Source organism: Cheilinus undulatus, linkage group 23 (genome assembly GCF_018320785.1).
Source record: "Cheilinus undulatus linkage group 23, ASM1832078v1, whole genome shotgun sequence".
NCBI classification, from domain to species: Eukaryota; Metazoa; Chordata; class Actinopteri; order Labriformes; family Labridae; genus Cheilinus; species Cheilinus undulatus.
In genome coordinates, this window is record NC_054887.1 from 17,544,291 (window position 1) to 17,569,269 (window position 24,979).

The 24,979-nt window shown below is 39.8% G+C and overlaps 1 protein-coding gene across 2 annotated transcripts in view; it reads right to left on the reverse strand.

Moving 5' to 3' along the window:
- The window catches only part of plxna4 (plexin A4), a 283,307-nt gene that overhangs the window by 234,011 nt on the left and 24,317 nt on the right, over nt 1-24,979 (reverse strand). For both annotated transcript variants that reach the window (XM_041780599.1, XM_041780598.1), the window contains exons 2-3: nt 19,362-20,710; nt 972-1,154 (exon numbers count right to left, since the gene is read on the reverse strand). In XM_041780599.1, coding sequence (XP_041636533.1) covers nt 972-1,154; nt 19,362-20,606 — 1,428 coding nt within the window. In that variant the 5' untranslated portion in view covers nt 20,607-20,710. The remainder of the gene's footprint in view (nt 1-971; nt 1,155-19,361; nt 20,711-24,979) is intronic.

The window sequence follows — 24,979 nt, forward strand, 5'->3', positions numbered from 1 at the left end:
GAGTGGGAGTAAGAGCACAGGAGCTACCTCCCTTCTATCACACCTAGCAGCAGTGCATCATCCTATTAGCAGAGAAAAGGGCTGCGGTGCGGGGGAGGCCACAGGGGCATGAGGCGAGTCTAAGGTGGGAGCCACAACATGCCAAAACCCGGCTTATCCAGTTCTGTTTAACTCTGAGGGGACAAATCTTGTTGAGCCGAGGGCTTTGCTGTCACACAGAATGTGACATGTTTTTCAAGGGACAGACTGTTATGGTCCAAGACGCTTACATACATGACTGACACTCTAGGCTGCAAGGAAGCTTCCACAAGCCTCAATGACAGATAGATCTTCCTTCACAGTCTGATATTGCAATGTTATGCAGATTAGCAGGTACATTACAAAGTGATACATTTCTTTTTTCAGATAACTCGTTTAGCCTCAAGAAAAAGAGAAGAAATTTTGTCTGATCGATTCCTCAAGATGCTGATCCGTGCTGTATAGCAAGTTTGCAACATGCTGATGTGAGCTATAATCTGCCCCCAGGGCTCTGGATTTTCAATGAGTCCAAAATGAAGGAAAAGTACAGCGGATACCCCGGCTGCTGGGTGTATATGAGTGTATGTGTGATATATGGTGGAGGGAATGTGGAGGATATTGAGGGATATCAGATAGGCCTGGCTTGAGAAATAAAACCCCCCTCAGGAGTTCTCATGATCCCCCCCTTTCCTCAAGATTCTTTCTGCAGTGAGGTACACACACTTCCTTCTTTCACTCTCTCCTTTTCATGCACACACTCACCTCTTCTTCCTGCAAATACAGCCTACTCAGCTGATTTGCCTGAAAGTCAATCTGCCTTACTACTACTATCCTTCCTCCAATCCAGCAGTCCCCAATTCCCAGCCCTTACTCTACACTCTCACAGAGAGAAACCAAATCTCTGCTCTCATCATTTCTGCCAACTCTTCATCCTATACATTTCTGCTCCTTACCTTCTTGACCCGTCCACTTTTTGTGCCCACGAAGACCAGTGAGTGGTTTTTGTAGACATAGGCGATGACTGAGGTCATTTTGTCCACGGCGTCAGAGAAGAGGGGCTTGCCTCGCACCATCTCGGACACGCCCAGTGGCGCGTTCATGTCGAGGCCACAGAAGTCATCGTCAATGGTCAAGAGCTACAGAAGAAATAAGAAGAGTGATTTGTTACAACACAAGTTTTCACAGGTTTAAGACAAGCACACTGCTGAGGCCAAGGAATTCCTTTTGATAGTGCCACAGAGGTCCCCTGGGAGAATGCTTGTGGCATGCTTGTGTCCTATTTTGAGTATTTTCAGTGGAGCTAGAAAGGGATTGTGTATGCTAGAAGTTGTGACTATTCTATGTCTAAATGTTTCTGCTAGACCATATGCAAGACACTGCAAACGTAGAAAACAATGAGAGAGATGAAGATAGAAGAAGATTGCAGTCAGGCTGTAGTTCTATAATAGCGCCAGAGGCTGCTCTGTCAGGCACAATTCCCCACCGTCCACCCGATGCAACAGCCTCTGCAGAAATGCCAGAGCTGCAAGATATTCAATGCAAAATGTTTTAAAGTGAACTAAGCACAATCTAAAAAACAAAAATAGAAGTGCTGCATCGTCAAAGTGTAAGGCAAATCACTGCACAGAATTAGAGTTGGGAGATTCTTGATGGAGGTACATCTGTTCTGCTCTCTGTGGACACACTGCAGTGATTTTGTGATGAAATGCAGATGTGTGTGTTTCGTGTTTTTTCTGCTTGTACATTTCATGTTCGCCTGCATGTGTTAAATCCTGCCGGGGGGTAATATGAATACCAGTCAGTGTGGGCAGAATGACTTATGGGCTGTGATAAGAGAATAATGGTGCTGGGGATTGGTCATTATTCTGTGTGTATGGATGGATTTGAAACACTGGCTTAAGGACTGAAGCAGGCATCACTCTTGATTAATAGCTTAGCATTGCAGTGGGCTGGCTTGGCAGTAGACACAAGCCTTGCTTTATTCTAAAACACACCAAGAAAATAGTAAGGTGAGATGGTGGGTTTTCATTATGAAATGCAAATGTGTCTGTGATTAATTGATTTAAAGAACAGCATTGACTGGACAAGAATAATTGAATTCTTTGGTTAATTGAAGTTAATAAAAAGGGTAACCTTTAATATTTTTATCTTTATTAGGGATTCACAATATTATTGAAGTGAAATATCATATCAGCAGATATGAAAAAAACTTATGCAGATATTTAAAACTGCCATTTGGCTGTGCAAATACGACTCTATCAACTGTAAATATTGGCCGTAGGAACAAACAAGACAGTGGAGTTTTAGGTTGGATCAACAGACTTTTGTCAGCCAGAGTCTCTCTTCATTCATCATCATTTCTTACACCTTGAAGTGTCTTTAAGGACTGAAGTACATATATTTATCGGTGTCGATATATGTATTAGTTATAATTCATTTATGGTGAAACGAGACACTAAGCTCACGAGATGAGACAAGATTTGGGCTCACAAGAACGAGTTGAGATGAAATTTTGCACTCATTTTAACTTTCAGAAAATGACTTGAAATTTTGCTTTTTATTTAGGTGAAAGTCATACAATTCAAAGATCACAGGTCATCTTTGAATAATAACAATTAATCCTCTTGCACTGAATATCATTGCTTACATGAAGCTCAGCGTTAATTCATCCCAGTTATCGCCTCCTAGCTCCCACAGCCAATCACAGCTCAACACAGCAGTGTATTTAAATATGATGCTCCTCTCACTAATCCCTGCTTGCATTAATGCTGATGCACACTGCTGCTCCTGGCAAAGCTTAACTTCCTCCACTCCAGCCTCCTCCTTTATAGCATAAAGTGTGCTGCACCCTCAAACAGATTTATGCTACTGTAGAGTAATTGCTTTTGAACTAATGTTATTGTTTTCAGTAACCATTGTCATAAATGTATCCATCCATATGGGGGCTTCTAGCAGAGCACTCCCTGGAAAGTGAAAGCATGCTGCTTGTCTAACCCAGGGAGCATCTTTTGAGCAGAGCCTTCGCCTCCAAGTAAAACTGTATATCCATTTTGCAATAAAATGGTAAAATATCCTGACTGAAATTTAGTTTATGTCTTGTCAAATCATGTTTCAAATATGCATTTTAACAAGCTATCGGTGCATCCATGCATCCTGTTAATCATGTGAGACATTTTTTAATGCCTCAGACTGTTAAAACCAACAAGACAATTGTAGATTTGAACTGTTTTGGAGGCTCCAATATCATCCACCCCTAATTTTATCAAAATGAACATGACTTCTAACTTATACTAACAGAAAGATCAATTTAAGTCCAACTCTGAACTAATGGCAAATTATCTTTGTCTTAAACTGAACAAATTATAAGACAGGAATAAACCAAAAACCTTGACTGTGCACTGTTAAGATGTTGTCTTTCTCTTTACCTTTTAAATCAGTTCAAATCTACAGCTGCCTGGTGGTTTTAACCGTCATAGGTGGGATGCTTTGGTGGCTGGAGAGAGGGACTTCAAGCTTATGCCTCTTTTTTCCCCTCAAAGTGCAGCCCCCAGGCTCTCGATCAATCTTGAAAGCACCAAGTGTCTCCTCACAACCTTTCACTAAAGGCCATCATCATCATCAGAAGCGCCGGACCGCGTCACAGAGGAAATATGAGGTCTGCTTTCATTAGACAAATGGAACATGGCCGGTCTAGGCCGTGTTGAGCTTTAGGCTATGACATGGGGGTTATATGAATTGGTGCGAGTGATCGATAGAGATGACTTGAATTTGGGTCAAGATCGTGTCATACAGTTAGAAGGTTGAGATGAGGAGAGAGGGGAGCAAAACAAAGATGGATAGAAAAGGAGGGGATTAAAAAATGAACAAATAGAGATTTTAAAAACAAAACAGATATTCATATGGACAGTATTATCCTCTTTACCACCTCTTTCAACCTACCAGAATGAGATATTATCAGGAATTTACTCTGCCCAACAATTCTTGTAGTGCTTTGCTAAGACATTAATGGTTCACTGATGAGAACTAGGGTCACACCGTTTAAAACACAGTTAAATATCTCCGACTTTCACTCAACCTTTCTGTCTAAGACAACAATTCATAATCCTTCTGCCTTTCCAACACACACTATTAAGCCATTGTAAGCCATCCACTAGTGTACATCTACTCCAAGTTAGCTGCAACTACTCACTAGTAAAGCTGTATTTTTCAGCAATCAAAAGTAAAGCACAATATTTTGAGTGAATAAAAGCAATTTCCATGTTGCCTTTGCTGGCAAAGGACACTCGTCACCCAAGGTTTAAAGGTTAACAGGGTCTATCAGAAGCAAAATGAGTGCTTTATAGTGTTTGAAACTTCCATGATTGAATACTCACTCAAAAGATAATAAATGTGAAGCCATTTCTCCAAAGATTGATTACTTTTCCAGGAAAGAAAAAGTGGTTTTCATCATTAAAAAGTCATTTGAAATTATCTGTCTGTTCCTGTCAACGCATTTAAAATGAGGGATGATGTATGTGCTAGAAGTGGATGTTATTACATGTGTGGAAATGTGTGTTTTCATCTCTTGCCACTGACACATGCTGTATTATTTCTGCTGGCTGCCAATCACAGTCACAATCTCATCCCTGCATTCTGAAATCTAATGAAATGTACCTTCTGTCTGTCAGGCCTTCAGGAGGCAGACACGTTTTCATCACGCCACCAGAAGAACATGACATTTGTCGTTGTGATGCCAAAGATGCATTCAGTCAGAATACCAAATAATATCAATGTGCCCTTTGACATCGTCTACCAATAAGGCTCTATTGTCACTGCTTCTGTCATGTTTTATGTCCCCTTTTCTTTCTCTCAACCCATCTCATTGATGCATCTCTAAACTCACAGGGTTCCCATTATTTGCTGCCTTTTCAGGAAACTTTCTGAGTCACCTTCAGATGACCAGGTCTTTACAAGTAGACAAGAGGCTCTTGTTCAATTCTGACTTGATTCAGTTATTTGGAGACATAAATGAGAAAAAGGGAAGTTGCTAGCAAAATGTTTCAATATGTGTACAATCAACAGCGAAATTTATGAGCGTATCAACCAGTCCGAAAGACTAAGTCCACACTCCACAAATGAGTGCTGGTCCAGCATTTATTAATACTTTAAGACTGGTATAATGTTTCGACACAGAACTTTTGAAGTTCTTGTAACAGCAACAGCAGTACATTTAGACCGAACAGGAATGTAGTTGGTGCTCAAATTTTCTTAGACACAAGTAGGTGAGTCTCAAAGGAAAAAAGGTTGGGAACCACTTCCTTAAAGGAAAAGTAAGATAGATTTCAGCAGATCAACTATACAGTAAAATAATATCTAAGGTGACAAGGCATCTCATGATAACGGATTATGTTTTAAAGCTGTATAGTCCATTGATGTCCAATTAACATATCTGGTTCGATAGGAACCAGAAGCACTTTTTTTCAAATGTTTTGCTACTCAGCCCAGATGAGCAGTTACATGCTGAAAGTGACACCAGTTCACCCTTCCATCTTTACAGTAACTCTTATTGATGCAACGTATTACAAGAGTGAGGGTTATGTAAACAGAATTTTGTTGGCCAACAAAGTACTGGCAGTGGGCTCAAAGAAGAAGACAAAAGAAGTTACATGGGCAACAAATGGCAGTGAATAAATAGTCTGTTTTTCCCTTCACAGGAGTGTTTTATTTTCTTCAGCTGATCAGATATTGATATGTGTTGCAATATATCAGTTATTGCAGTATTGCTGTATTGTAACATTACTGTTATGGTGGGTCAAGACTGTTGCATCACATTGTATCATGTTGCAATGTATCAGTAGTTACTTTGTAAATCCACCCTTTGTGCACAAAGTTGTAAACATCTGAATGTTGTTGCATAACTGAAACAACAGCTTAATTAGAAGAAGGTGACTAACACTCCAGATTACTTAACCATGACCTCAAATCCTGTGCAGGCCTTGTAGGTACTTCTGCCAGTGTCCTACAATGTAGCAAAAGAGAAGAGAGCCAAGGGGGGTTCCTCCCTCAAGACAGAAGGACAGGAGCTCAGAGTCTCTGTATTTGGACAGAGGCCAGGCACTGAGGCAGAATCAGGTCACTCTCAGCCATATCCATCTCTGTGCTTGTGTTTGGCTGCCAGCAGCGGCACAAAGAGAGCTCTCTTCTGGACTGTGCAGAGGGATCAGTAGATACAGAGTGGAGGGAAGGAGAGGGGGGCAGTAAGCGCACACGAAAGAGAGAGAGAGAGAGAGAGAATTGCTCAATGCGATTAGTGAGGACTGAAAGAGATCTGCTCTCATACCCTCTCTGATGTATGGCCTAATCTGGCTTCAACGTAGTGAGGGCTTGTTCCACTGGCTGCAAGTTCACCAAGTTAATGACACACATTAAACTACAGAGACATTACACTTCATGTCGCTGCTTATTGCTCCAAAGAGTCCATTTTCTTGCACTTCTGGCTATTCCTTTTAATGCATTATTATACTCCATGTGGCACTTTTAATGACTTTCTTTCACTTCCAAGTATTAAAGCAAACGGATTCTGCAATTTGTTATTTCTTATTAAGTCTTCATGCAGCATTTGATGATCACGATCAGCTTGTTTTAGAGCAGAATTATTGGTGATTGCATGGAAACTCTCGTTTGGTGTAATTAGCCCCACTCAGATAGAGTATTTCCTCAAGCCCTACTGTGCTGAATGACTGACCTGTCAAAGTGATTGACAGCGTAAGAGAATTATGTCATGACTTGAAGGGGGTTTGCAGTGTTCACAGTTGGATGTAATGTCAGCATTCAATTTAGCCATAGTAAAACACTGACTGTGTGAGTCCTGCAACAACAGTGAGTCACTCTGATGTGAGGCATCTGAGGAAAACGGTTTATTTTGAAGCTATATATCCATACATAAAGGAGATCCAGTTCAAAGTGACAGAAATCAATGTAAAACAGGTCAACTCTAATCCTTTAGAGCAAGGGTTCTGACATTTTTCAGCCTGCAACACCCAAAATAAATGTGCCAGAGACCGGAGACCACAAAACTAAAACTGGTGTAAAGTAGCAAATATGTGTCAAAGTGGGAAAAATTGGCACAAATTGTGCAAAATTGATGAAAAGTCACAAATAATAATGGCAAAATTGGGACTGAAAAGCAGTTAAAAGGTGGCACAAAAATACTTTGAAAATTAGAATCAAGTAATAGTTTGACAGACTTTTCAGCTCCAAGATGAGGAAAATGTAAGCCAGGACATTAGCACTGATGCTACTGATAAAACACTCATGCACTGATATCATCAATAAATTAAACTGGGGAGGGCCAATTCTCTGGGTTTGTCAGGGGACCAGCCAACTCTGTGGGCAGGCCTCTGTGCAGGCTTACTCTTTTTTAAAGTTTAAAAAGTTTAAACATTACTTTGATTTCAGCATAAACCTCACCAAATGACCATGTTTTTTATTTTACATTTAACTAATTATACGCCTATATTTTCACAAAAAATGTTTTAAAAAAATACAATTTGAAATAATTTTTAAATTATTCGAAGCTTTATCAAGGCATCTGATGACCCCCTCTCAGTGTCTTGTGACCTCTAAGGGGGTCCCAACCTCCACGTTGAGAACCACTACTTTAGAGGGGCCATCTGTAAACTTTATGTAGCATTCATTTAGCGCTAAAGTCAAGACGTGATTTGAACATTGTCACTTTATCATAGACATAGTAGATGAAAAAAATCTAATGTTACTATAAGCAGTCTGTCTTTTTTTAATATATTTTATTTTTAATTTTTTAACTTTTACAAGAAACAACAAACATGAAAAAAGATAAAGACAAACAACAGGGCTCAGACAAATCAGTTGGCAAAAAGAAAAGCAAAGCTTGTGCAAAGCTACAAATCACACAATGTGACTCCAAATGCTGTGCATCAAATTTTGAGGCAGAGAGTAATAGGTACATGAAAAAATGAAAATATGTAGAGATAAAATATGTTTGCATGCAGACAATATTCATCCCACACTGGCCTTGTCCAAGTGGACAAGAAATGGATCCCAGATAGCAGAGAAGGTTTGTATCGAGTCAGACCTTGAAAACCTGAGTCTTTCTGTTTGTATGACTGACAACATACTAGAAACCCATTTATGAAAAGATGTGGAGAGGGGGATTTCCAATCACCAAGAATGAGTCTTTTGGCCACAATCATTTATGTAGTCTGTGTTTAAATGGGTTTAAGACTCTTCTGTTTATTTCATTCCCTGTGATCTGCAACTATGATACATGGTACTGTTTTAATTTGCAAAAAGATTTCAAGTCTACAAATTTAAATAAAGCTCTACTCTTGATTTGTGTGTGCCTGTGAGTACAAAAGTGTGTAGGTGGGTGTGTGTGGGTGTGTGTGTGTGTGTGTTATGTGTATCAGATGGACCAGCAGCTACTCTGCCAAAGCGTACTCTGTCTGACTACTGATCCATGGTGCCCTCCATTGCACTAGCAACGCGTGACAGAGCACACCATGACACATACACACACACACACTATGAAGTAAACACACACTCATGGAGAAGTGAAATGCACACTTCGCTCTCCCACTTATGTCCCGTCTGCATAAATTGTTTTCCATTCCCTCCTCACAAAAACTGTCTGCTTTGGAGGCTGTCCAACCTTATAAGTGATTGAGCCATCTGAGGCTTCTTCTGCTTTTAGCTGCAGAAACAGAATGAGCGAGATGCAAAGAGCCAAAAGAAGGAAAAATCAGCATCAAAGCCCTGCTGGTCCAGTGCTCTTGCAAGCATGAATTTCTTCTGATTTCATATGGTCATATGTTGACCCAGGAAATGTAGGGGTGTCCAGGGATTAGGTCAAGAGAAGGTCATGTGGCAGCTCATTCATGCATTAAGACCAATAGGAAAAAAAATCTAAGATTATGCAGCATTTTCTCTAAACAGACATATCATTTTTTGTTAGTTTGCCTTAAAATCTATATGAAGAGAAAATGTGAGCATCTTTCTGATGGCTGGAAGTTCTGTTATTTCATTGAGATGTCTGCAGAGCTCTCCAAACCAGATCAATTTTTCTTTTGCAGCATGCTGACTGAATGGTTCTCAAAATTCAGTTTCAGTGCACAAGTGTCGACACAAAGTACAAGAGCTGTCACTGAGAAGACTTAACTTCTTCTTTGTACGGCGCCCTGGGGACTGTTCGGAAAACCAGTCACAATGTTTAGAAGTGAGGAGAGAAAGAATATATGTATGTGCGCCTCAATGGCTGACAGGGATGTTATCTCAGAGAGGATGAGGGATCAATCTTGGCACTTCAGCGCAGTTACAGCAGGAAAAATGGGGACTGAGGGTGAGTTAGAGCACATGCTAAACAATGCTGAAAAATGTTGCACATTTGGGCTTGTTGGAGTGTTTATGACTCTACAAGGCTGTGTGCACACATTTAAGGGATACATGTGATTTATCTGTGGGGTTTGGCAGGTTTCAGTGTGAGGAATGGGTTTTTAATTGTCATATTTTGTTAATGCATGTTTGTGGATGCTCATACCTGCCAAAAGTTAGCTAAGCAGCTACGACAGACAATAAATATTGGATAAGGAAAACATTTACACAGGAAACTAACACAGGATGATTTTTGAAACAAACAGATGTCACTAAAGCAGAGCACGAAAAGGGAAATGTCAAGAGGCAAGATGCAAGTTCAAGAGATGCAAAGACAAGGAAATGGGAAGAATTCACATGTAAAGATAGGAGCTGAAAATAGATGTCAACATCAAAGAGAGAAATGTGTGTCAGAGAGCTTCTAACCCATGTTGTTTTTTCACTTCTCTGGGAAATAGCAGAAAATCTTTTTTTGTGATTTATTTTTGAAACATTACCCAGCATTATGATCTTATATTTTTACCCAAAATGCATTTCCAGTTTGTTTCTATTACTTTTTTTCTTTTTCTGTGTGTATTTTTGTTGATGTGTCAGTAAAACACTAACATAACTCACTCGTGATCTGGGAGTTTGGGAGGACTTAAATCAGACTGAATCCCACCAGTGTTGTTGCATGCATGACAAAAAACAGACATCTTTTACTAAATGTTGACAATTAAACTTACAGGATGCAAATTCTGCTGCTAGGGGGCTCTCATTTAAAAAAACACATCAAAAGATTGTGAGAGGAGACGCTGTACTTGGTTCTACCCACCTCCACCCACTTCTGTTACTTACTTGTTTTGAATTGAGGGCCCTGTTCCATTAAAACTGCACTTTAAAAGCTGTGTTAACTCCACAGTAAATCAGTTGTAGTTTCAAGAATAATTTTCACATAATGAGGGAGAAACGCTGCTGAAAGTACCCTTCCTGGGTATGAGCTGCTTACAAAGCACTCTGGGACTCCAGTATTAGCCAGGAAGGCATTTTTTCACATCTTTTCTCCCTCTTTATGTGAAACTAGACCCCTATGCAGGATGCTTCTCCTAATCCCAATCCCGTTGGATTTCTATCCCTCCATGTTTAATATTCAGAATAACAGACAGTGTGTTTACTTAAAAGGAATGGCAATATTACTGCGTTCACTTTAGCACCACCATGACAATATTTCCTTCCCTCTACAAAGGAAAACTCGAAGACAACAACTGCAAAGGTCACATCCCTGTCATGAGTAACAGTGCCACACCTGCCTCAGACTGATTTAACTTCTGGTTATGGCTTGGTAATAGCGATGTCAAAGTAATATCTACCAACCTTTACACATTTATTATCTTTTATTTTCAAATCATACAGAGTGGAATTGTTTCGTTGTGCTTCACAAAAACTGCGGCGCACTCCCATCAGCTCTCACAGACAGTAGACTAATCTTTATTCTATTAACGCCATGTTCTTACTATCCTCGTCATCTGAAGCTTAATGCAATAAGGCCAATTTGCATGGAAAGGGGTGCTTTTTCCCAAATAACTGCATAATGGCTCAGCATCTCTGTGTGCCGATGCATATTTGCAGTGATCAACCTACAACATAATAAGGGGAACAGTAAAGCTGTTCCTTTTGACTTATTTACAACGTTTTAGTGTGCACACTTTTTTGTGGCGCTTTATCAACACTGTTCGGCTGCACGGAGATGGACACATCTTCAAACATGGTTATGCAGCAATGCCAACTATAACCAAAATTTAACTGCAGATAAACTGTAATTTCTTACACCAATGTGTGACACATCCCCTGTATCATCATGTTTGATAAGAGCACAGAGAAGTGCTTTAAAGGGAACTCACTTTGATCAGGGATCATGCAGCAGTTGCATCCACATCCATGCATGCTGAATCTGTTTCCCTGTGGCTGTGTTTCAACCAAGTCCAGTTGTTTTCTGTTCTAGCTCTGTGAGTGTGTGATACAGGAGAAGTGACGTAATGGGGAATGGGGACAGTTAGGTGGGCAAACTGAATTGAAAGGCACAACAATTTTGAATTTTTTAGAAAATATGTTAATATTTGTGATTTTTTTATAGCACCAATTCCAAACCAGTGCACCTATGAACTCTTCTGAGAGGTTTCAAAGACAATTTGAGCAGCTGCATGCAAATTGAGACAGACACACAGACACATGGCCAATTAAAGTAGTAAGATTCATCCATGAAACAAAAACAGTGGCTCATTAAAAAAACCGTTTGGACAGCAATAATTATTGAATACGGTCCTCAGCTCAAAACAAGAAATAAGCAGCTGAGGTGGAGAGAAATTTATTTATCAGTCTTTGATGCTACATTTCCATGGCAATGACAAACAATTCAGGTCTGTTACGGTGGCTGCAGCCATAATACCCATACCATCTCAACTATAAAAATAAGGAATTTCTCTGGCTTTGAAAACTGTTAGATATATTTGATTGACATATTAATGTACGTAATCCACTAAAACATACGTACAAGTAGTCATTTTTTATATCATAGACATTTTAGTGCCAAAATTCGACAGCATGTTAAGAAATACAGCATATCAAGATCATTGAATCACACTAGGATGACGGTAAACTCTGAGGTATAATTTCCTGTTCTGCTTCTTAAATTACATTACTGAACAGATCCTAGTGATAGTTATTAGAGCAGGAAAGAGTATTTTAAGCCACACAAAGTAAAAAACAATAGGATAAAGAAATCAAGGTGCTTAATATAGCCAGTGATTTCAGATGGATGCCTGTGCCAGTCAGCAGGAGTACAGCAAAGGAAGCACAAGACATTTGTTTAATCACGGAATAATGATATTGTGATGGATTCTGACCTTTAGCAAGTGGTTTCATGTATGGAGATTTAATTAGCGAGCCAGGATAGCGGATATGTGGATGGAGTGGGGTGAAGTGGGGAGAAGAAGGGAGAGGGGGGCAGTCTGGATGTTCTTAATGAATCCACTAGCTTTTCCCTTCCTGAGGATGTGGCTCAGACGAACTCATCGGCAGCAGACTCTGATTAAGCTCCCTGATCAGACAGAGGAGGAGTGATGGAGAGATGGTCAGCACAGAGAGAAAAACACAATTCAAAGGTTTGTCAAACACAGGGAAAAATAGAAGAAAGAAAAGAGTCAATAACATGAAATAAGAGCATGAGGGGAAGACAGAGAATGTTATATTGGAGGAGTTGCTTTCAAGTGGAGGATGAAACGAGGGGAGGGCTGAGCACGTGTGTCGGGAGAGATCAAGAAAAAGACTCAAAGAAACAGCGGCGACCGAGTAGAATAATCTAATTAATTGGAGTGAATTCAGAATGTGAAGTCGATAGCACATGACAAATGCGGAAGAATAGCCCGTGGCATGTTAGTTAATGACATGTAATTAATGATCATTAGCAGAAGGGATGAGGGGATGGCTGTGGCCTGTCAGGGACTTACAGGCGACCTTGTAATTTTCTCATCCGTGTTTAGAAGGGGGGGGTGGGAGAGCACTTTACTGTGTGCTTATGGAGAGTGTTGTTAGAGGAAATAGAGGGCAGAGATAGAGAATACAGAGATGCGATGGTGGCAACTATTTTTATAAGAACATGAAGAGAAGGACAGGAAAAAGGAGAAAAGAGCAGCTCAGGCAGAGAGCAATGAATCAAAGATGCAAGGGAAGAGAGCACAGAGAATTTATTGCGATGCCGCTGTTTTGTTGTTCTGTTTTTTTTCTGCTGACACAGTGAACACGGAGGGAGCAGGCAGCGTTTTTTTTATAGGTCACATGCCACTTCACAATGATCTATGGATGCAGGACCTTCGCAGACTTATACTGTTGAGCATGCATTATTTGGCTCAGCCAAGCGTGGCCGTTTGGGGGTGAGAAGAAGCATCCAACCCCCTAACTCCCTCTTTACCATCTATCCTCTCACCCATCATAACACCCTCTGTGCACACTATTTTTCTTCAACTTCACCCTCTTTTCATCTCCTTCACTTCTGCTGAAAGCCTCTTTAAGAGGATGCAAACACAAAGGTCTGACACTAGAGAGGGTTTATGCTCTCCTCCTCTCAAGTCTGTCCCTAGTAAATGCACATGTGTCCTTGAACATATTTTACCTAAAGTACTTAGATGATTTGATAGTTTGGTTTTCAAAACCTTGGAATATCAGAGATTCAGTCTCTAATACATCCAAAGATAGGCTGGATCAATAACATCACTGTTTTTGAGGGATTTGATCTCATTCAATACAAAAACTGTTGTTTACTTTTCTAAGATGACAGTGATAGGGGTGATAAATAAGTTTTTTTGCTCAGAAAGTTCCTACTAGAAATTAGATGAAACACAAGTACAAGCCAGATTCGAGTAAAAAAATGATGAGTTTAAAGCAAGCTTCTTGTACATGTCAGGCTGCTGAATTTTGAATGAGTTGATGTTTTACAGATTATTTGGACAGTCAGGCATAGAGAGCATTACAGCAATGAAACCTGATTGAAATGAATGCATGGACTGATTTCTCAGTGTGAGTTTGGGACATGAATGATCAGAGTTTAGATTTGTTGTTTAATGGTAAAATACTATTCTGGTAATGTATGTGAAGGATGTGATTTTCAAAGCTGAGGTCATTCCAAGTTAATACAGAGATTGCTCACTTTATTCAACAGACAAAGATTTAGGGTGAAGATGGATTTTCCCTATCTGATTTTTTTTGGACTAATTACTGTTAACTAGTTTTTCAGTTTCTGGACATCTGGGAGAAGATGTCTTTTATACAGTCTGTTAGTGTTTTAATATGGCTAAACATATCAGATGACAGTAAAATGTACAATTATGTGCCACATGGATGATAAGAAAACGTGTTAATGAAAATAATTCTTATGCATCATGATGCAGGCATGGGTGATTCTGCATCAATGCAAAGGAAGCTAACAGATGCAGGGCTGCTTTTTGTCTTTACAGTAGCTCTAGTCACAAGTGACACCATTTAATTCCTATGTGTTGTCCCCATGTTTGAACATGGAAACACTGAGGAGTCTGCAGAGTGCTGTCTGCTGACAGAGACACAGAAATACGGAGCAAGTCGGGCAGAATAAGAAAAAAAGCACTTTAATAGGGGGGAATGGACAGACTCTTAAATGTTCTATGTTCCCGTAGGCAAACTCTGTAACAAGAAAAAAAAACCCACACATCTGTGGAGTGATCGTGCCACAAGATAGCACAGAAAATAAATGAACTGAGAGCTCTTTATGGTCTTTTTACCAGAATCCTGCCTCAATCAAACACTGCCTACCATCAGCAAACATTGTTCCCTCAAAGTAAGGTAAGTTGTGAGTCAATATTAACATCTTTCCATTGATACAGGAGGTACCAGTCACATTTTCTGCTCAGGTTTTAAATCCTAACAAAATGATCTGAAGTTTATCCCTCTCATTAAATAAACATGTGTGAGAGTGAGGCAAGTACAGACAGAACAGGTGAAAAAGGTGTTACACTTGAATATAACATTTCAAATGCTTTTGAAAACAAGTTAACCCAAGTAGACTTTTAATTATACTTGTAAATATGAAGCCCATTTTCCAAAAGCTGCTATTTTTCAACCAAACCTTTTACCTTAAATAATCTTTATTTTTGATATGACATTTAGTTTAACAGCATATAGAAGGAAGATAGTTATGCACATTGTATTAATAATTAAGTTCACTTTTACACTACATACCATGGGTAAATATAGGCTGTGGTTATTACCCGAGGATTTAGGGAAGTATACATTTGTTATTTATTTCGATTGAAAAAGCAATTTGCATTTACAGTGGGAGTTTATATTTGTTTGACAACCTGCCTCCACAGCTGAAAAACAGTTCTGTGCTGTAATTTTGAAAAAACAGGATGAAACCCATCAGATGAGTCGTGATGAATCGTGATACTGAATTGAACTGAATCACTGGCATCTTAATTGATGCAAAGCTCTACAAGAAATTCAAGCAAAAGCATAAATTCAAAACTAGTGGCCCAAGGACGGATCCCTGTGGAGCCCCAAAGATACAGTGCTTAACAAATTTATTAGACCCCCTGTCATATTTGTCTCAGAGACCAACCAGCGTCATGACGTGCTTTAATGCTGACTCTCTCATTTTCAGTGAGCTCTCCACGTTTTACCATTTTAAACAGGAATGAGGAATTTTAAACTGAATTCACCTTTTTATAACCAAAATTGAACCGGCTCACTGGGCTTCTCTGAGAAGTCAGAAATTAATCAAGCATAACATTCAACCATTGAAACTCATTTATCTGTTCAGGAATGCAAGTAAATAACTATAATTTGACATATTAATCAAGAAATAATAATGTGCTTTACTATTTTTTCAGTTTTTTTGTAAATCAGTAAAATTTAAAAATCATGGGTAACAATAATAATTATATTTTAGCATTAAAAATATCATTTCAGTTAAAGAGCTTCTACATATTGGTGTATTAACCATTGCAGAAACATAAAAATGATTTTAGTAATTACCAGTGCTGTTAATTAGGGCAGCTGGGGCATAAACCTTACTTTGGGTGGTGGGTCTAATAAATTTGTTAAGCACTGTATAAAAGTATGTGAACCCTTTGGGATTTCTTGGATTTCTGCATAAATTGGTCATAAAATGTGTTCTGATCTTTATCTAAGTCACAACAATAATACAGTACAAAAAATGATATGTTTTCATGTTTTTATTGAACAAAACATGTAAACATTCACAGTGCAGAGTGGAAAAAAGTATGTGAACCTTTGGATTTATGAACATGTTGACTGCAATAATAAAGGATTCTTCTTCACCTCACTGAGCATTCTGCGCTGTGCTCTTGCAGTCATCTTTACAGAACAATGCTGAACTTTCTCCATTTGTAGACAGTCTGTCTTACCGTGGACACATGAACATCAAGGCTTTTAGAGATACTTTTGTAACCCTTTCCAGCTTCATGCAAGTCAATAATTCTTGATCGTAGGTCTTCTGAGAGCTCTTTTGGGTGACATTTGGTTCACATCAGGCAATGCTTCTTGGGAACAGCAAATTTAAAACTGGTGTGTGTTTTTTATAGGGCAGGGCAGCTTTAACCAACACATCCAATCTCATCACATTGATTGGACTCCAGGTTGGCTGACTCCTGGCTCCAATTAGCTCTTGGAGAAGTCATTAGCCTAGGGGTTCACATACTTTTTCCATCCTGCACTGTGAATGTTTACATGTTTTGATCAATAAAAACATGAAAACATATCATTTTTTGTGCTTTATTAGTTTAAGCAGAATGTGTTTGTCTATTGTTGTGACTTAGATGAAGATCAGAACACATTTTATGACCAATTTATGCAGAAATCCAAAAAAATCCCAAAGGGTTCACATACTTTTTCTTGCAACTGATATATACATATACATATATATATATATACATATATATATATACATACATATATATATACATACATATACATATACATATATATACATATACATATATATATATATATATTCATTTATTTATTTTTTAAGCTGCCTGCTGAATTGTACAACTTCCTGTCTTTCAAATGTGATGTAAACTACTTATGGAAAATGGACCTGAAAAACCAACTAAATCATCAAGAAATTGAATCAAAACATAAATAATAGTGTCAAAGGCAGCTGTTAGACCAACAATGAAATTATGGCTTTCTGACAGTCACTGTTGATCACAAGGTCATGTACATATAGTAAATGTTTAGTTATCAGCGCAATCAAAGTTTTCATCAATTAAAATTCTTATTTTCATCTCAACCCAACCAGCTTTCATTTGGTCATTAATGTTTTAAAGAATGAACAAAAGTTTAAAGCAAGCTTATGTAAGAAAAGTGTAAGAGTTGAGTAAGACCCCTATTTGATGTTGATGTGGTTGTGTGATTCCTCACTTATAAGAGCAGGAACCTAAATGCACTCTGACTTCCACAATTCTCTGAACAACCGTTTTGGTAATTTCTATACAGAATATTTTTGTGTTTGTTCTGTGAGCTTCTACGCTGGCTGTTCACACCCGCAGGGGAGCAAAGAGAGAAGATGAGAACGATGAGTATAAACTACATTTCTGATTCTGTCAGAGACGTGGCACTCCCAGGCATACATCATTTAAAGCAGCAAAAGAGGTAATCAGAGACTAACAACTAATGATTTATCGAAAGTCAACCACTGGGTATTAAAAACACAAACATCCATTACAGACGCAGACGTAAAGTGGGTGTCAGCCAACTCTGTATCTTAACATGTCATACGTTTTCACTCTCAGAACACTCAAACATGATATTCATGGACAATATTTATATCTATTAATTTACTAATGCTCAGACAATAGCTCTGTGATTTATGTTTGTGTTGTGCGTCCATGCTTTTAAATATGCACATTTATTTATGGCACCAAACAGCCACGAATTATCTGGTCTTCATTTTCATAAATTATGTAATAAACCTTTCACATAAAGATGTACTGATTGCTATAGTTCAACTTGTCTTTTTGCTGTCAAAAGTCTCCATCTCCAGCTCTGCAGCAGTGTTACTTGGAAGTTTGGTGTCATATGTGTATGTGTGTGTCAGAACTCATCCATCTCCTACATAGTCCACTGTCACTTGTTCAGCAGGGTCTAATTTATGCGGTGGCAGTGGTGATACTGTGGCGTATGCTGAAATGGCATCATTCCTCAGCGCTAACCCCTGCGTGCTCCCTCACACTTCCTTTCCCTGCTGACAGCTCAGACCCCTCCATCCCCCCAGGCATGATTTATCAGGCCCTTAAGCGGCAGACAAAGGCGCCCGGAACGTGTGCTGTGCCGGAGATGTAGTAATAGATAAACACTGTGATTCCAGAGCCAAACATGAGAGAGGGTCAACTTCAAATGATGTCTTGTAGATAGAGCATGGCTGAGGTCATAACAATATGGACTGAAGAGCGACGAGAGGATCAAATTTATGTTGCTGGAATACAATCAGGATCAAGTGCCCAAATTCTTCTTTTGTTGTACTGTTACTGGTTTCAATTACTTTATTCCCTTGCAAACTGTCTGTATTTTAAATAAATTTGTTTTGTTGTAAGTTTTTGTGATTATAACATTGTTTTATTTTATGGAAAAGTAAATCATAGAAAATGTACCAAAAAGTTGCAAACAATTCTATGAACGATTTGCAACAATAAACCTTTAACTAGTGCATAATCATAATAATTTAACATGCTATCTACACCTCTTTGAGCTTAAATTAGCTAGTGGATGCATGGTTCATTTAGCCATGCTGGCTACAGGATAACTGCTGCTACTAATGCTGTATTACCTAAGGAAGGTGGCTCTTATAAACCACATAATATGACATCAACAACAAAAACATGCTAAAACAACTCTGGCTGCTTGTGTAGATGGCCTAAACATGAAACACCTAATTTAACCTTGTTTTTTGTGCACAAAGTGAGAAATCAAATGAACTGAATCACTGAATTTGTAATGGTGTTATGCAGAACTGAATTATGGTAATTTAGCTGAGCACTGGAGCCTCGTTGTTTAAACGGTGAGCAGATTAAAAGAGGCAGTGGTTGGTTAATATCTCATGGTAATAGGAAGGAGCATGAACCCACCCAAGAGCACACCGTTCATGGAGACCTCCTGCAGTGCCACAGGCTCATTATAGTACACGTTAAAAGCAAATGATCATAAGTAATTTTCTCTAGATACTAACCTGTGAAGTCACACATCTTGAAATGATTAAAACAAAACTAAGGAACTTTTCAATTATCAGTTGTCTTCATACAGTCTCACTGAATATCCTATTTTGCAAAGTGGGTAATAAATACAGCATTGATTTGCACAGCTCTGTCACTGTTCTTGTGTTTGTGGGTCAAAATATATGTTTGCATAGGAAGAGCTCAGATAATACTCACCGCACTGCTGCAGGGAATATCTTTGACTTTGAGCCAAGCCAGGTCCAGCGTGCCCTCACCCTTATAGCAGGACTTTAGTCTCTCTTTGATTTTCTCGTTGATTTTCCGTAGTGAGAAGACACACAGTGCAGAGTCCTGCGAGGCCTGTCGTGGTCGCCTCTTTTGACCTTTCGAGAAGACAGCAAACAGTACATCATCGTCCGGTGCCACATCAAGTGAGCGTGCCAGGATAGCACCAGCCTTGGAAAGGTAAGCTGCCTCCAGTAATCTGTACTCCACGTTACCACTAATGCATCCAATAGGCACCTCCACATAGGAGTTAAAGGCAGTGTCTGCCTTGCAAAGGCGGACTATCTTGGAGGTGTAGACCTGTTCCCGACCAGCAGAGGAGGACCCTGTCGTTGGTCCACCCCCCATTTCAGGTTGCAAAGTCAGGAAGTAGACAAAGTTCCCACTAGCAAAGCCATAAATGTAGTATATGTCAAAGTCAGGGATGATAGTGAAAGTGTCTGAGGGGATCTTTATCATTGAGGCCACAAACTCGTCATGGAAGACATAGGCAAACATGCCATCCTCCTCAGAGTTTCTGGCCAGCTTGCGGCTAGAGATGGTGGGGAAGTATTCTGGCTTGCCATCCACTGCTGTGGCTACAAATAGCATGTCTGGAGAGGCATTACCATATGACACAATGACGCCAAACACAGAGCCGCTCTCATTGACGCCAGAGAGGTAGTGCTCCTTCTTGTGGAAGGGCTCTCCTAGTTTGAAGAGGTCATCTAAGCGGAGAAGTTTGCAGATGCCCTGGTAGAGGCTGCCGCATGCCAACAGCCGGTTCTCCCGATAGTCCATCAGAAGCATCTTGTTGACATTGTTGGTGAGCGTCAGGGGCTCACTGCAGGGCTGGACAATACGTGGTGGGTAGCACTTACGGTTGTCTTCATCTGGGCCAGTCTCATGAGAAACTTGGACCTCCAGGCCCGGAGACAGTTTGTATATGCGGTTAACAGCCCCCAAATAAACATTACCATTGCGATAGTCCACCGCTAGATGGTTGAATGTCCACTCAGGGTTCTCGGCATGAAACGATGCATACTCGTCCTCCTGAAGGGACGCTGTGATCACCTGGGAGCCAGCACTATGAGCCTGTGGGGCCTGCACCACTGTTTGTGACTTCACAGAAAGTGCCAGACTAGACAGGAAGCAGCAGACAAAAAAGCAGGTCCGTGTCCTGGTGAGGGACGTCATGGCTGTGCTGAGGCTTGAGGTGGTGAGGAGAGGGAAAGAGGCTCAGTCCAGTGCTGTTGGCCAATCAGGATCAAGCCTCTCTTGAGATGGAGGACATTATGTTCCTGAAGAGGAAAGAAAGAGAATCCAGTCAACACCAGCAACATTAACACAGACATCCCCAACAAATCACTATACATTCAGAGCAACCATCACATGAAATATTTATAATATTGATATAAATTGTGCATCGTTAAGGCTCAATTATCTGTTCTATTTTTCTCATTTTATCTGGCACAGATCACAGCAGAGCATCTTTACAAAGAATAATGAGGAAAAAAGGTGAAGAGGGCACACATTTGAGATTCCAGCACAAGCTATACTTAGAAAAGAAATGGGCTAGACGAAAAAGGGATGAAGCTGAGGCACAGAAAAGGTTTTAAAGGAAGAGTGCAGACAAAGCTTTAGCCAACAGCACTAGGAAGTCTATGGATTGAGGAAGAGGACAGAAGAGGTGGAGTAATGCGTTGTCTCAGAGGAGGTGATCAGCATGGCTCTGCACCATCTCTCTGCATGGACCTCTGCCTCCCTCAACCCCTCCTTGTCTTTCTGCTCCAGCCGCTATGCACCTAATTGATTCTCCCCTTGGAGTAGCAATTTGCATGCTTTGGCGATTTCTCTCTTCTCTCCCAATAGGGCAGCTCACCTGCTGACACTGCTAGCAGAGAGAAAAGGACCGTCTTTCTCTCTTTAACATGCCTGCACACACACTCTCACACAAGCAGGTTTATGGGCAGAAGAGGAACAATTAGGGTGGAAATGCAAGTGGTTGCAGAAATAAGCTTCCCTAAAGTCCTCAGGTCATTTGCAAAGTCTCAGCATCTCACACAGCCCATACAGACAGGCACACACACTCAAACAACACATGTAAAACAATGCCAATTTAAAGTCACAGTTGCATACTGTGTATAGAAACGTATCTATACCATCAAAGTGATTATCAAGGAGAAATGCCAGCATTCCTGTAAACATTAGGGTTCCCTATGTGTGACCCCTGCTCATTAAGCCTCTCTGGTGACAAGCTGAAACAGTGAGAAGTTATGTTAACCTGGGCTGTATCCAGTTAAAGTGCACTGATACACAAATAATTGAAGCCATGCAACACTGAACCAAATCTCATCCAGTACTGACGCTATGATATTATTCTACAGATAATGACACAAAAATGTGATCATTGTCACAGAAAAGCAAAAGGGCAGATATAATTTATAACACATGAAAATTTGTCCTTACAAAAACATAAGCTTACAGCAACATTTAAACAATATAAAACGTTTTACAGCTACAATGTCTTTACTTGTAAAATACTTGGGCATATTTCATATTGCTGATAGTATGATATAGCAAATGTGATAATAGTAAAACCTGTTTATCCAAAATGCTGTCTGCTTGCTGCTTTTACCATGGGTACAGGGCGAAGCCATGGAATATGACATTCTGTTTTTTAAAAAAGATTTATTTTGGGCATTTTTGGGTCTTTATTTGATAGAAGAGGACAGTGGATAGAGTCGGAAACAGGGAAGAGAGCAGGAGAGAGAAATGCTGTAAAGGGCCTCAGGTCGGAATTTGAACCCGGGCTGTCCGCATACATGGGGCGCGCCTTAAACCACTAGGCCACCTGCGCTCCGGAAAATGACATTACTAATAAAACTATGGAATTGCTGACAGGCAAACTCTGTAAATAATGAGTTTGTTTTAGCTCAAAACACCCACAAAGCTAAGAGGACAACCATGTTAGCCCCCACCCCCCCAAAAAATCCCATTGAAGTTTACTTGTCAAAGTTTTGGCATTATTAATTGAACAAAAAAAAAAAATCTACATTACTATGGTCAGAGTGAGCACTTGCATGGTGGTGATAACTGTTATCCACCCAAGATCTCATATCCAAACAATCACAAGGTATGGTGGTGTCAAATGTAACCTCACTGCAATCTCGCCAATCTTCCCTCTATCTCCTGGCAGGCAGAGAGAGAAAGACAGAGAGAGAGAGAAGGAGAGCAAGAGTAGTACAGACAGGCTCTCAAAGTGATAAGAGGACCAGAGAGGATGATGATAGTGATAAAAACTGATACAGAGGTTCAGAAGGTGATGTGTACATTTGCGCACAGATGAGCATGAGCCAATCAGTGGTCTCTGGTATGTAAAAGGCTGGAAAAGGTGAAAGACACAGAGACTTCTACAGTAAATAGAAATCCTGTGACAGAGAGAGTAGGTAAACCATCTGAAATCCTCATAGTCAAGAGCCTGCAAAATAACACTTCCAGATTCACAAAATTGGTGTTTTCTGTAGGGCAGTTGCACTGTAAAGTGTTTCTGTTATTATTCATTTATGCATTTATCAGTTCACTTCTCAGGGACAATACATAGAAATTGTTGCATTTAATCACAGTGCAACCGATGCAATGTATAAAAGACTTGTAGCCATGGCTGATTTGCAGTACTTGTCCCAGGTTAGGCTTTTATAGTTTTCACTTTTAAAAGAAAAAGCTAGTTGCTGCAGTGAGAAAAAGAAATGAGCCAGCTGAGGCTGCTGCAGCTACTTGAAGAGTAATGACAAGGCAGTGAACCCTTAATGTTTCTTTAAAAATTAAAAGGGAGCTGTATATTAATCTCATACAGGGTGCAGCACAGGAGCACCCAACTCTCATTTACCTAGCAGGAAGGACAGCCACTACAGTGTTCCTGGGATATTCCAGAATAACTTAATTCAGCGGTAATTATTAATAGCATAAGAGGAGAGAAGGAAGAGAAAAGAGACCAAACCAGAGAATGAAGGCATGAGAGATAAAGAGACTGTTAAACCACCCTCACATCCACCTATCCTCATGAGTATAAACACTACTGTATTCAGACAAAGCTGACATCCAAAACAAAAACAATAAAGAAAAGAAAAGCTCAGCAGTCCCCTTTGAGAAATAAAAGGGAGTTTTGCAAGCATAAAACCACTAAAAGTCTATGAAAGGGAAAAAATAACACCCTCATCAGTGGTTCCCATCGATGGCAGTGTTTCTGCCACAAAAATCTGTTGGTGAAATGCAATTATCCTCCCTGACGGGGGGCAAGCTCGTTTAGTTGCTGTTTGCTTTTGCCTGCTGATCATCAAGCTCCATTAATTAAAGCTTGCTTTGGTACTGAGGATTTATTCATCAGTCACACACACACACACACACACACACACACACACCCACACAGGAGCTGATTATTCTAACACATAGTTTATCAAGTTGCATGCCATTAGTACATGCCATTTCCCTTATCCGCTGATATATATGCATACCAAAATAAGGTGTGAAAGTGATGATGTTTGAGGACAAGTGCAAATTGCAGCATGATAGCAAAACAGTTTTTAATTAGACATAAAAAAATAGTTAGCTGTCTTTTTGAAAGAAATAATAATGCTTGCTCAGTGTGAAGTAGAAAAAGTGTTTGGAATCTGCTTTTTAAATGTGCCAGAGGGAAAAGAGAGGGATTTACGTGTAGCAGACTGCTGTGGGCTGGCTGCCAACTGAACTCAAATATCAGTCAGTAAATAAACCAGTTAATCACACATTGACAGACTCATAGACGTGAAAACATGCTAATGAACGCATGATTAGCACTTCACTTTTTCCCCAACCTATATTTGCAGTACTGTTGGATCCGTGAGCAAAAACAACACAGTTTGTGTGAGCCTTTGTTTGTGTGTCTTTTCTCCTTCAGTCACAGACAAAACTGGAGCTTTTAAAAATAATTGGGATGTTTCTGTTTTCCTTGTTTTGTTTCATGTTCTTAAATGCTGTCAGCAGCCAGCCAAAAGGAATCATGACTGTTAAAGCAAGAAACATAAACTCCATCTACATATACACATAAACCTGTGCCAATTAAGATTCTTATCCTGTTTTCAAGGGAGACAGTTAAGTGTGGTGTCCATACAGCCCAGAGAGAAGGGAAATATTTGGCAGATGGAAGATGTTTAGTGATTTTTTCTGTTGTCTTTGAAACATACATTTAGTTAAACTGTTCAAAATACTTCAGCAAGCTAAAGACAAGACACAAACAGCCAGTTCGGTTCAAAGATCAGCTTCTACAATTTACCCTGTTCCACAACAAATATTTTGATCCTGCAAAGCTAATTCCAGGGACATCAGTATTACACAAAGCCATTATGGATATGTCAGGAGGCATTCTGCTTTGACAAAGATTGTGTAATGGAGAGCGGAGGCCAGACACGACAATTGGACGAGACACAACAAAAAGCAATCCTCAACAAAATAATCTCCTGTTATTTTCTGACAGAAGGGGAGGCATTTATGTTGTAGAAATGACTCGGAAATGAAGAAACTGTCAGAGTCTT